The sequence below is a fragment of the Elephantulus edwardii genome, unplaced genomic scaffold (assembly GCF_000299155.1).
Source record: "Elephantulus edwardii isolate Elephantulus edwardi_28Jun2011 unplaced genomic scaffold, EleEdw1.0 scaffold00092, whole genome shotgun sequence".
Classification (NCBI taxonomy): Eukaryota; Metazoa; Chordata; class Mammalia; order Macroscelidea; family Macroscelididae; genus Elephantulus; species Elephantulus edwardii.
The window spans coordinates 9,450,170-9,464,008 of record NW_006399842.1 but is presented as its reverse complement, the minus strand read 5'-3'; the positions used below and the strand labels follow the sequence as shown (position 1 = coordinate 9,464,008).

General features: G+C 44.0%; 1 protein-coding gene across 1 annotated transcript in view; it reads left to right on the top strand.

Annotated features, from left to right (window-relative positions):
• PAPPA (pregnancy-associated plasma protein A, pappalysin 1) overlaps window positions 1–13,839 on the top strand; it is a 305,562-nt gene that overhangs the window by 274,732 nt on the left and 16,991 nt on the right. The window contains exons 20-21 of the mRNA XM_006890754.1: window positions 3,800–3,909; window positions 11,875–11,946. Of these exons, the coding sequence (XP_006890816.1) occupies window positions 3,800–3,909; window positions 11,875–11,946 (182 nt within the window). The remainder of the gene's footprint in view (window positions 1–3,799; window positions 3,910–11,874; window positions 11,947–13,839) is intronic.

Below are 13,839 nucleotides of genomic sequence, written 5' to 3'. Positions count from 1 at the left end.
TCCACTCTGCAACCCTCATTGCATACTCCTACGATAAAAATAATGCCCTAAAATATAATACTTTGAGACTATTCTCTCCCCCATAGACTTCAATGCCGTAAACATATTTCATCCATCAGATTTTTAAGGCTGTAATCTTTATTGAGCTAGACTGCTAGGCTTTTCTCCTATGAAGTAGCTGCTAGGTTTGAACTGTTAACCTTTTAATTAACAATCGGGCACTTACTCACTGTAACACTAGAACTTCCTATTTATACATGCATTGTATATTTATGTTTGCTGTTGTTGTTATTATTGTTAGGTGCTGTCAAGTATGACTCACAGCAACCCTGTAGACAATAGATCTGAAAACCATCCTATCCTGCACCTTCCTTATCACAAACCCCCTTGAGCCCATTGCTGCTGTCACTGTGCTAGTGCATCTCATTGAGGATCTTCCTGTCACTGACCCTCCACCTTTCCAAGCATGATGCCCCTTTCCAAAGAATAGCCTCTTCTAACACATGCCCAAAGGATGTGACCTGGAGTTAGAAAACCCAGAGGAAGGACACATTTGTCAAATGACAAGCTCATCCTCAGTGAGCCGAAGAGCCCATTCAAGGCTTGACTTGCAATTCTGAAGGATTCTATAGGCAATATTGAATGATACAGGAAACAGTAAAAAACGTAGAAGGGATATAGTCACTATACTAAAAGAAATTGCTTGACATGGAGCCATTGCAGAAAGGGGCTTGTGATTAGGAAGCAATGGTACTGGAGTTTTAAAGAAGTCCAAGCTGTACTGAAAGCAATGGCAAAATGCAAGGCCCCAGGGATGGATGGCATACCAATGAAGCTATTTTAGCAAACAGATAAAGTCCTGAGCATGCTCACCAATTAGTTTATGCCAAGAAATTTGGAAGACGATTACCTGGCTACCAACTGGAAGAGATCCATATTTATACTCAGGTGATCCAACAGAATGTGGAAATTACTGGACATACCAAATTAATGATACTGAATAATATCATTAATATCACACACAAGTAAAATCTTGCTGAAGAATATTGAAAAAAATTTAGAATAATTCCTTAACAGAGCAATGATAGACATTAAAATTGGATTCAAAAAGGTTGTGGAACAAGGAATATCAATGCTCCTGTCAGATGACTCTTGGCTGAAAGTAAAACATACTGGATAAATGGTATTTTTTATGTTTTATTAATTATGCAAAGGCATTTGACTGTGTGGATCATAATAAATTATGGATGGCGTGGAGAAGATGGGAACGCTGAGGCATCTCATTATGCTCATGTGAAACCTGTACATAGACCAAGAAGCGACTTTTAAACAGAACACGGGCATACTGAATGCCTTAAAGTGCATCAGAGTTGCATCCTTTCATCATAATTCATGCAGTCTGTGTGCTGAACAGTCATTTTAAAACTGAACTACTTTTTTGCAACATTCACAAACTTCTAGAAAGAAGACTGTGGCATCCTGACTGGAAGAATATGCATCAACAACTTGCATTATGCAGATGACAAAATTCTGCTTGCAGAAAGTGAAGAAGACTTGAAAAACCACCTCTTGAAGATCAAAGACTACAGCCCTCAATTTGGATTACACCTCAACAGAAATCTAGAAAACAAAAATCCTCACAACTGGGCCAAGAAGCAACATCATGACAGATGGAGAAAAGTTTTAAGTTATCAGCTATTTTATTTTACTTTCATTCATAATCGACACCCATGGTAGCAGCAGTCAAGAAATTAAAAGATGTGTTGTACTAGGTAAATCTATTGGCAAGGACCTCTTGTGAAAAAAACCAAAAACAAGCTGTTAGTTTAAAGACTAAGATGTGGTGACCTAAGCCATGGTATTTTCCATTGTTTAATATGCTTGTGAAAGTTGGATAATAGATAACAAAGAAGAATTGATGCCTTTGAAATGTAGTGTTGGTGAAGAGTATTGAATATCCGTGGACTGCCCAAAGAACAAACCAACTTACCTACGAGTAAATGCAACTAGGTTGCTGCTTGGAGGCAAAGATGGCCCATATTGTCTAGAGGTACCAGTTCTTGGAAAAGGGCATTATGGTAGAAAAGTAAAGGCTTAGTGAAAGAGAGGAGGTCTCTCAAGGATATGGATCGCTGTAGTGTCTGCAGCAGTGGGCTTGAGCAGGGTGGAGTTTTAGAGCATGGTACAAGACAGAACACGTTTTCTTTTGTGGTCCCTGTGGTCACACTATGAGTAATAGTTTACTCAACAGCCTCTCACAAACTAACAGTATATATTTGTAAGAGTGGGACTGTTTAGAATGACTGATAGAATAGGTTAGTTAAAGAAAAGTCTTGCTTCTCACATAGCAATCAATTTAATTTTGAGGGTAATTTTGGCATGAAGGCAAGGAGATGACACCATGACCTCTGTAGAGCCATGGCCGGATTTTAACAGTCACTTGGATGCCTATGTGAATAAGCACCTCTCCAGAGTCCTAGGGACCTCTGTGTGATTGACTTGAATTTTCTGGAGACCCTCGAGTGTGTGAGTGAGGTCAGGCTAGGCCAAATTATCATCAGTTTGCCAAGCTACAACCTGAAAATCACCTTTCTTCACTCAGAAATCCTTTTTATGTCCTACCTCTGTGCCTATTAGTCATCTATCCTTTTATGACTCATTGCCTAAATAATTTTCATTTATTTATCCATTTATTCATGTCCTTTTTACGTACCTATTTCCATACTCCTTCCTTCATAAGATTCCTAAGGGCTTAGTTATCATTCACACATTCCCTCATTCATTCATTCATTTATTTATTATTTAATCTTCTTACTTCATCAGTTGAGAATACCATGGTCTTTTCAATCACTTAATATGCATCTGAGAGCTGAACATTGAATAAGGATGGCAGAAGAAGAGTTCATGCCTTTCAGTTGTAGTGCTAGAGAAGAGCCCTGAATACCCCATGAAATGCCAAAATTCAAAAGATTTGTCTTGTAAAAAGTGCAGCCAGAGTGCTCATTGGAGGCAAGGATGACGGAACTTCATATCACATATCTAGGGCTTATTGCTAGGAGATGCTATTCTTTGGAAAAGGATATCATATTTGGAAAGATAGAGAGTCAGTGAAAGAGAGGAAGATCCTCAATGAAATGGACATAGTCGGAGATTATGAGGATGGCACAGAATAGGACAAAGTCGTGCTTGACTTGATGGCATCTAACAGTAATATTTAGAATATTTAGTCAGTTACTTGTTTGTTGGGAGAAATAGGAGCAATCTCCTCCTGTGCAATTATCTGCCTCTAAAAACCTGCTGGAGGGTCAGCTTTCGGTCGGTTCTGACTCTGTGGTACACAACAACATGGGAACAGAGATCAAAAGGACATTTTAGGAGAAGGACTGAACAGAAGTAAAGAGGTGAAAGTGTGGATGGAATGAACAGAAAACCAAATGTAACTCCAATCTGGTTGGACCAGCCAAAGGGTGAAGGTCTTTCTCCATCATCTTCCACTGACCACCTCCAGACACTGGGGGAGGTCTTAGGTGTCTCGCAAAGAGGATTGAAATTTGTTCTGGTTGAAGGACAGGGTTTGGAGCAGATGATCAAATTGGGCTCATTGTCAGTGAGCATGGTGGTGGGCACCAGCTGAACAGGAGACAAGTAAGCAGAATTGTACTTCTTCCCACTGTTTTAGAGGCTGAGATAGCTGAGTTTACTGTACTGTAGCTGACAGGGTGTATTCTGGGAAGGACAGCACATGGCCACCAGGAGATGAGTGATCTGAAGCTTTGTCTTGTTCTGTGTTTGCTCCTAGGTTCAGAGTGTGTTGCCTCATGCCTGGACCACAACAGCGAGTCTGTCTACCTGCCATCGAACATGACTTCTCGCGAAGTACCCCACTGGATGAATCCCAGTCGCATGGATGTAAGTGGTGGCCCATTTACCAGCTAACGGGGAGGGAAATGGCATTGTTGAGCATTTTTGTAACCCAATCCCGTTTTGGTCTCTTTCTATATCTTATCTCATATAATTATTACCCCTGGTCTATGAGGTAAGAACTTGTTTACAATTATTTTTCCAGTCTCGACGTGTGTCCTTGTCAGTTCCTTTGCCAAAAGCCTTCTAATTATTGTCTCGTTGAATCCTGAAAGAGCCTAAGAGTGAGAGGCTGGTGGGAAATAGATTAAGGGTTGAGCCGATAACCAAAAAGTTGGCAGTTCGATATCACCACCAACTTCTCAGCAGAAAAATGAGGCAGTATCCCCTTGTTAAATTTACAGCCTTGGAAATCGAATGGAGTATCATCATGAGCCAGAAAGAACCCCTTGGCAAGGCTAGTTTTCCTTCAGTCCCCGGTTTGTATGAAAATGATTTCTAGGACACTAGCTGCAGGGTGGAGATTCAAGGCGACCTAGAGACAACTCCCAAAACAGGCTGCGTGATCTCCTTTCTGAGCCCTGGAAAGCCCTGGGAAGTGCTGCTCTGACACACTTAGTGGCAGCGCAGTAGGAACTAACTTCACAGCAACTGGTCGCTGGCTTTAGGAGGGGATAGTAGGGGTCCTGACAGGACAGTGGTTAAGCGGTAGGCTCCTAACAAAAATGTGGGTGGTTCAACCACTAGCTGCCCCCTGGGGAAAAGATGAGGCACCCTGTTTCTATTACTATTACAGCCTTCAAAATCCTGTAGGACAGTTTGGCTCAGTCCCTTCAGGCCACTGTGAGTCAAAATTAACTTGGTTCCAGTGTTGTTGGGTGCTGTCGAGACAGGGGTGACCCACAGCTGACCCTCCAGTGGATTTTCAGAGATGGTAAATCACACGAGAGGTGTTGTCCATCCTTCTCCCGCAGCTGTTGTTGACTGCCTTCGAGTCGAGCATGATTCATAGCGACCCTATGAACTAAAGGCCTGAAGCCCCTCTACAACTGCCGTCATTTATCAAAGTAACAGAGTTTCGGGAGGCATGTTGTTTAGGAAGTGGATGCCACCCCTGCTTCCAAATAGAGCAGTGATGAATTCAAATCCTGTGCCTTTGAAATTGCAGTACAGCTTCCTACTACCAGTGAAACTTTATAAATGAGAACATTGAGGTGCCAGGGCCACCAGTAGGAAGTGGCAGGAGAAAGCCACAAAGCTTTGGCTGACTATAAAATCCATCTTCCTAAGGACAGGACTATCTTGCATCTCCGGTAGAAGCTCTTGTGAAGTAGGGCTATGTTCCTTGGCTTATTTCTTTTCTTTCCCCACCCCCCACCCCCACTTTGTCTGTTTTCTGAAAAGCAAGCAACTACTATGTGATTTAGGAGCCCATTAATACTTACTCTTTATTGAGCCCCTACTATGTGATAATTTGTGTGCCCATTTCTGGGCACAGAGACCTACAGTTAAAATGCAGCACAGTTGTGTGAAGGAAGGGTCATTGCCTGTGTTTTCTCTATGTGAGCATTGCCACCTCAGAAGGGAAGTGATAGATCCGGAACAAGAGCTCAGACACAGCCTGAGTCCTAGTACTGTGTGCTCTTCCCTGTGTGAGGCTGGCGTGGCCATGACCCGGTGATCATGTGACAGCCAGCATCACTGCTCATTTGATTTTGGGGTTGACTACTCCACTTTACTTTTTGTTATTTGACTGATCAGAGCTTCCTGAGCTAACATGGAACCTAAACTATGTCTTCTAAAGCAGAATGAATGTGGGCCTTGGGCTCGTCACCCTGGGGAAGGGAGTTGGTGTCAGACTAAGAGATTCAGGTGTATCTCTCCACCAACCTTTGTGTCTGGGATGCAAGGATGGGGGAGCGTGGGGTAGAGGAAAAGGAGGGGCTCTCAGACCCAGGCAGCTGTCTGCCTGTTGGCTGTAGATTGTGCTCTGGATAGTTGGAGCAGAACTCGATACCCAGTGTTCTGTTTCTCAAAGGAGCTGAGGGCATGGATTTTGAGGCCTTACTCAGCACTCTGGGCACATGGACTTGACACTGGGCCTAGTCAGCCCCGCCACCCCAACCCTCTATACCCCAGCATTCATTTTCCCCTCTTCTCTCCTTCCTTTCTCCTGTTGCTACCTTTTTCCATCTCCATCTTTGTCTCTCCAGGTTGTTGGGTTTTGCCATCTGATCTCTATTCTCATTGTGTTGTTCTCTTCTCCTTCTGAATACCATTCACCTTGTTCTACTTCCTCCTCTCTGATGCTCTTTCCGGTCCATCTCCAGCCTCTATCTTGTTGCCAGTCTCCAATTTTCTCATACCCACACACAGACCCATCTCCTGCCCTCATGTTCCTTTGTTTTCTCTGCCTTCAAAGTGCCCTTTCTCATTCTTCCTACCAAATCCCCACAGAGAATCTGCCCAGGGGCTCATGTCCTCTACACGCCCATTAGCAGAGTCCAAATGTCAGAATTCCGAGGCTGCTGAAGACCATCAAACATTGTACAGCAAGAGAAACTGAAGATCAGAGAGGGAGGTGACTAGTCCAGGGTCATGTCTATAGTGGATGGAACTAGAACTCATAGTCCAACTGTCAGGATTGGCAATTCTTTTCGAAGCTCTGCCTCCACCCCTTTTCCTTGCTCCACCTAACCCCCACCTAGACAAGAGCAGAAGAACTACTCTCATGAAGAGACACTGAGACCGCCCCCTCACTCCAGCGCCAGAAGTGGTCTTCACTTGTTACGCAGACTAGGTTCCCCAGGCCTCAGCCCTGCTCAAGGCCTCTTCTCTGCCTCCGAGGTGAATTCTTGTCCTTCCCTCTATGAGCCCTGGGCATTAAAGAGTTGTTATAATTCACTGTGAAATAAATCCAGGGATCAGAAAGCCTGCAACCCCCCTACTCCCTCCTCATCCCACACCCCCTGCCATGGCCCACCCGCTGCCTGCCCACCCCAGCCCCCACCCAGCTCCCTGGTCTGCCTGCCTTTATTGATGCCGGTCTACCGAGAGAGCCATAACGAGGTTCAGACCTCCACGGGTCTCCGGAGGCCTCATTATCCAGGAGGAAAAAAATGTGGTAGAAAAAAGGAGGAGGGCGAAGGGCAGAGATTGATGATTTCCAGGAATAAGGCAGAAAAGCTGGCCGATGCTGCACCCTTGCCCCTGGTGCAGCGAGAGGTACAGAAATAGAGCGGCTGTGTAGGCGTTTCCAGGCCAAAGCAGGCCCTGGATGGCTCCTGTCTTTAAGAGGGGCGGCTGCCTGTGAGCATCAGAGTGAATGGAAGGGCCTGAGTCAGACTCTGCTGCAACTCCTGCCACGTTTCTTCAAAAAGCTGGGAACCTAAGAAGTGAAAACTCATGTGTAATAGATGCTTAGCATGGGTCAGGCCCTTTCCTGGGTATAGAAGGAGAGAGGAAAAGGAAATTAACACTTACTGAAAATCTGGTGTATATAGCGCATTTGTTAGGCAATTTCATATAATCAGTTCATTGTGTTGCCACCACACTTTGATTAGGTAACTATCATCAGTCTACACACCAAGAGGCTGCAGCTCGGAGAAGTTGCCTCATACCCTGTCCACATAAAGAATGTGGTTGATTCAGCTTTTGAACCCAGTGCTAATTATGTTGCAGTCTATACTATGAGGCTTCCACCATGCACATTTTGACCACTTGCATACAGAGGCAATAGAACACATCCCTTGTTGGACGAGGTCTCTATGTGCATCAGGTCCAGCCTGTTTGATATGTAGATGGAGAAACATCTCATACTCTGAAAGGGAATAAAGTTGTAAAATAAGAGATGGGGCCAAATTCCAGTGATTTCTTATTCACTCATAGACACATTAATTTGATCATATGTTCATTTGCTTACTTATTCATTGACTAGCCATCTGTTCTGGAGAGAGGATGAAAGACACACAAGCATTGAAGACTCTCCTTCATAGGGTCGCTATGAGTTGCCTGCGACTTGACGGCACTTAACAACAACAGCAACAGCCATCTATTACACACTTTCAAAGGACAGGTATTCTTCAAACACTAGAGCTACAGGAGGAAATGCCCACGTTTTTAGAGAGCTTACCCAGAACAAAGCCAAGAGCTCAGTGACTGATAACAAAACATAAAAATAAGTTAAATGATGTGACTATTTGTCAGTAGGTCTTCTAAATCAAAGGGGAAAGTCAAAGAGTAAAGAGGGTTCATCTCCAAAGACTTCTAGGCCGTCGGATAAGGACACTGTCCTGAGAAGTCTTCTCATATATCTTCAGTGCCATCTGGGGTTCATCTCCCCTAGCCTTTGTCTTTTAGACACTGTAATTTAGAAAGAACTCACTTCCCTGCCACCTCCTACATTTGTCTCAAAGTCTTTCTGAACTTTGGTCTCCCTATAGATCAGAAGAGTAAGCTATTTTGTGCTGATTGCTTCAAGGACTGGGGCAATTTGAGGGAGTATGTGGTGGTTCCAAACATCAACCCTACAAACAGGCAGATACTGGCATGGCCAACGTGTGTGATTTGGGGGTAGGTTGCTTCACTCCCCTGTGCTGTGGTTTCCTTGTGTGTAACTTGGAATTTTTTAAAAGTCCTTCCCATGTAATTACTGTTAAGAAGTAAATTATACAAAAAGTCAGGGCATAGAGTTTGGGATGATACCATTTGTTCAATAATGGGTTTTGTTTTGATGAGAAGAATAATGAGGATGTTGTTGACCATGGCAGTGGAAGGGATGGTGGTGGTGAGGGAATTGTTGGTGATGATGGTGGTTATTACAACAGGCAGCATATTCACCAAGAGAGGAAATAAAAACCCTCTTCTAAACAGTCTGAATGAGCGCTGGTTAGGCTTGATACTTCACTGGCATCAAGAGGAACAGGCTGACATTTGAGGGGCCCCATTTGGGATATCCCAACTTGTGATGTAAACAGCCTGGTCTCTCCCTCAGCTCTGCTGCCCGCTCCCTTGCCCGGGTCTCCTTGCACACAGAGAGGCCCTGTAGTAAGACAGGTGGGGCATGCAGTAATAGTGGAAAATCCTAAAGCCTTGGAAAGATAAATAGTCTCATGCAGATAGTATAAAAGTCCTTTTTCTGAACTCACGTCAGGTAAACCTCAACTGACAGAAACTTGTACAACCACACCAAGACACTCCTACGGATGGAGTAAATTAGCTTTCAAATAAACAGGGAAGGACAGGAGTCAAGTCTCTGGTGGATCCTAACCTGAGTGTTTTTGTTTTGTTGTTGTGGTTTTTTTAACTTCTTGAAGTATTACCAAAAGCCCTTTCAACATCCTTGAATTGGCCTGGGACAGACTTTTAGATCCAGGTATGTGAGTCTGAATAAAAGTTTTCAGACGGTGAAAGCAGGTGATTCTCCCAATTTCTGCCCTCCAAACTCGGGAGCAGAAAAGAGCTAGAGCTGAAAGGAAGGAAGACCAGAGACACTGATATCCTTCAGCTGGTCAGTGGATGTTTGTTGACTGTACTCTGTGATTCTAGGGCAAATTAAGGGTGAATTATGGCCTTAAAACCCAGACCCCACCCTCACGAAGCTTAAGGGATTTGCCCTATGTTAACATTTTCACATTACATATATCCCATTTTATCCATTTATCCATCCCATTTTATCCATTACATCCACAACAAGCCTATATAATTAATTTTTAGTTCCCGTTTTACAGATGGAAGATCATCAGAATGGACATATATAAAATAATTTCAAGTCAGAATTAATGCCGTGTCTACCCTACCTCAAAGTCCAAGTTCCTCAGTGCACTGTGTGTGTATGTTAATTCTGGCTACTTTAAGCTGATCCTCTAAACAAGATACTATGCTAGGAACTATAGGGAACTCTGGTGGCATAGTGGCAAGAAGCTGCACTGCAAGCTTGAAGGCAGGAGGCTCAAATCCACCAGCAGCTCCATGGGAGCAGGATGGACAATCTCCTCCCATGCAATTAGCTGCCTCTGGAAACTTACCAGAGGGTCACTATGGGTTCAGCCCACATCAGCAGTACACCACAACAACAACAACAATATGCTAGGTACTGTAGCTATAGACATGAAACAAAAAAAATAATGATCCAATAATGTGCGTTGGTAAATGAAGTTTTATTTTGAGGTGGATCCATTTGTTCATGAAGTAAATCCTTACCGAGCATCCTCTTTGTGCCAGACACCATTGTAGGTATAGGAGAGCCTAAAGTGAAGCAAAAATTCGGGGGAGCAGAGAAGAGAGGCACCCAACCCAGTCAGAGCCAGATCCCTAGTGTCACGTGATTCTCCTTAGTCCAAGCTTACCAAGAAACCTTATTCTACTTTGGCTCCCATAAAAGTTTGCTCTCAGGAGAAAATGGGCTGGTCACATATTCTGGCCTGTGTGACTGTTCATTTCTTAATTAAAATTAATCAACTGGCATTTAGCCAGGAAAGCAAGGCCTAATCATTTAGACTTCCACAGCTGGGCCTCGACGCAGTTATCTCTCCTTGCAAGTTGAGGCACCCTGGTAGATGCATCCATTTCTACATTTTGTTTTTTAAAGAGGCAATAAGTGTGCTGTTTATGGCAGAATGGAAAAAAAACAGCTTCTAGAATTTTTAATATTAGCCCCACTCCAGAGAATGATTTTTCCCCCCCTACTTTTTTTTCTTTCTTCATACACCTGTTTTTAAAGTAGCTTGTTGGGCTTTACATCCCAACCTCCTTTAAGCTGCTTCTGGAGCATCGACTTGATTTTAAATCCTGAGTTCTTTACCTAACATTTGTAGACCCTGGGAAATGTATTTCTCTTATGGCAACAGACCATTGCCCACCGGATGACAGGGGGGTAAAAAAACAGATGAGACAATGAATATAGTAATCAGTACCCCCGAATGCACGCAGTACATGTTAACCGTCATTGTTGCTGTTGTAAGTGCTGTTGAGGTGAGTATGTGCCCATCATGACCCTGGACACAACAGATGTGAACTCTTCCAGTCCTGCACCGTCCTTATCATTCTCGACCCATTTGAGTCCATTGATAATAACTGTGATGTTAATGACAATTAGCGTTGTCACTAGGTTAAGGGTCAGCAGAAGAAGAAGAGCCTCAACAAGGTTTTTATTATCTTTCTTAAAGGGAGTTACAAGTAAGCCTGTAGCTGTATAGCTGCAACTCTACTTGAGGAGGCTGGGGGGAAAATGCCACCTGAAAATGATGTCTTCAGTAGAACTGTGAAAGATAAATAAGGTTTCTCTGGGTGATGAGGTAAGGAAGGACATTTCACAGAAAAAGTCACTGGGAGAGAACAACTCCTTGGGGATTTGGGAGTGTCCCATAGGGCCTGGCAGCAGATGACAACCTAATGGGTTCTCTTTCTCCCCAGATTCAGAACCTGCAGTTAGCACATTCATCCTCAATCCTCTTGTTTCAAACTGTAATGTGCATCTGAATCATCTGGGAGGAGGGTCAGTTTTTAAAATGCAGAATCCCAGCCCCTGGCCTCAGAAATTTGATTTCATGGGGGCTGGAGCAGACAGTGCCAAGGACTCTGCCTTTTTGAATATTTTTTAGACGTGGTCCTCAGCAACACCCATGTCTCTCTCCTTGTTTGACTGGAGCTATACACACACATATACATACACCCTGGCCTCCACTTTAGTCCAAGTCCATCAACTGGTCAAACATCAGCCAAGAATTTTCTGAAAGGCTTTTCTGGTTGTGTCGCCAATCTTCAAGCCTGCTTCTCAGCCCTTATTCCTGCCAAGGGAACACAGGATCATGACACACGTGGTGAACACAAATATTTTTTTAATCTTATGGTTCCTGTGATTGCAAGTATCAGGTAAATGCCCATGCTAAAGCAAAGATGAGGTCTAGATGTGGAAGTGCCAGAAAGAGGTGAGGTGATTGATTATGGTGCAAACACTGGACTGTTTCTATCCCAACCCCAAACCTATCCAACGTGTCTCCTTTCTCTCTGCAGAGAATTGTATGCACTGCTGGCCTTGACTGGTATCCTCTTCCTGATCGGATTCACTGTCTCAAAGGCTGTGAGGTGAGTCTCAGGGCAAGATGTACATCAGGTCCCTCGAAAGGACTTTCTTGTTATTATTTGCATATTGATGATGGTTACCACTAGCTATGTCCATTATTTTTTGCCAGTATCCACTTAACAGAAATCTTGGGTAGGAAATTAGCAATCCCGTTACATAGATGACAGAATCAAGGCCATTCTCTGACCCATCAGTGTCACAGAATGGCTCTGGGTCACACATTTCTTCCTGTGTGTTGGTTAGTGACTCCCTGTGCCATTTGCTCAGGACAGTAAGCACTGCAGCCACACAGAACACCAATTCTCCCAAGCTTCCTTCAGGAACAGAAAAGCCCAGGCACCAGGCTGTAGCTGTTGCTTCCCGTTATGGGGTCAGCCCAGCATTTTGGGTAGAGGAGAGTTGGGTTACTTGGGAGCCCGTTCTGCTGAGTTGGCGGTCTGGGCAACTAGTGTGGCAGCGGAATTTGATCCTTCTCTTGGCTCAGCACTGAGGCCCAAGAAACCCTCACCTGTCAGGGCCCAAGCCCAGCCAACGATGCTTATCGCCTTTGCCCTTCCAGGTGCCCCTCAGCTCTTTCATTTCTTCTTACCTTAGAGTCAGTCAGTAGTTTGTCTCTTGCCTGGGGCTTAAAAATGTGCTTAGAAGAGATATACAGGGAGGAATCAGAGAGGACCCCTCAACATAGGATGTCTTAAGGTCATCAGGATAGAGAATAGATTTTTATGATTCTTAGGCCCCTACTGTCTGCCCCAAGGTGTGTGTGCAGAATAGTCAAAGCTTGTTATCAAAGCTTTCTGAGTGTATATTATGCCAGGACTCTTCTAGGTTCTAGGACACAATGATTTTAGTCTGAGTGGAAACAGTAACTAAGTCTTCCCCAAATCACTTGGTCTCACATCCATTTACTCCATCCACCCATCGATGCATCCATCCATCACGGCACTAAACAAATATTTACAAAATAGAAATTGAAGTGTTTTGAATCAAATTACCTGGCCTTTTGCTAAGAAGTATAGGACACAGAAATGGTGACATCACTCAATGTACTGACATTGCCAGGGGAAGTGATGACAAAATGATCCCCGAATCTGTGACAATGGCCATGGCAGTGGCAATAAACAGCCCAGCAATGGAGGGGGAGAGGCCGCAAAGGCAGTGACGTGACTAGAGTTTGCGTCCCAAATCACTTAATATGGTAACTCACCACTCCTTCCACCATCACCTGCCAGTCAAGGTGTGGACAGGTGGATAGAAGGGCTCTCTGAGCAGAGAAGAGGGTTTCTGCTTTGGCCAATCAGAGAGAAGAGGAACTGTGTGGAGGTGGGAGGCAAGACTGGCAGAGCTGGACAGCTCCACCCATAGCATGGATTCTCCGGCTGATCCTGTGGGAGCAAGAGGGTGGGGCATGTAACACAATGAGTTACCACACTGGGTGACACCGCTGCTGGTGATGTCAATGTACGCTAACGGACTCATAGTCCAGTAAAGGAGGCAGATAGTTAAAGAGACAGTTCTAACATGATGTGCCAGGAGCAAGTTCATGAGACTGGAAACAGCAGTCAGAGTTACAAGTAAAGAAATTAAAAGAACACTTTTTTGAAGGGGTTGGGGTTTGAACCAGAACTTGTAGATGAACTTGTCTTGATATTGTTGACAGAAAGAGTTGCATGAGACATACTAGAGATATTTCTATATTGAAAAAAATGTATGTCTAAACTGTTCCTTCTACCTAAAGTCTCCCTCCTCCACTTCCATCTAAATTAACACATCTTTATTATCTGAGCTCAAAAGCGATTTCTTAAAGGACACCTGCGCTGAGCTCCTCTACGAAATACAATCCTCCTGCTCTACATTCTAATAGCATCCTGTCTTTCCCCTTTGTCAGTCTTATCAGA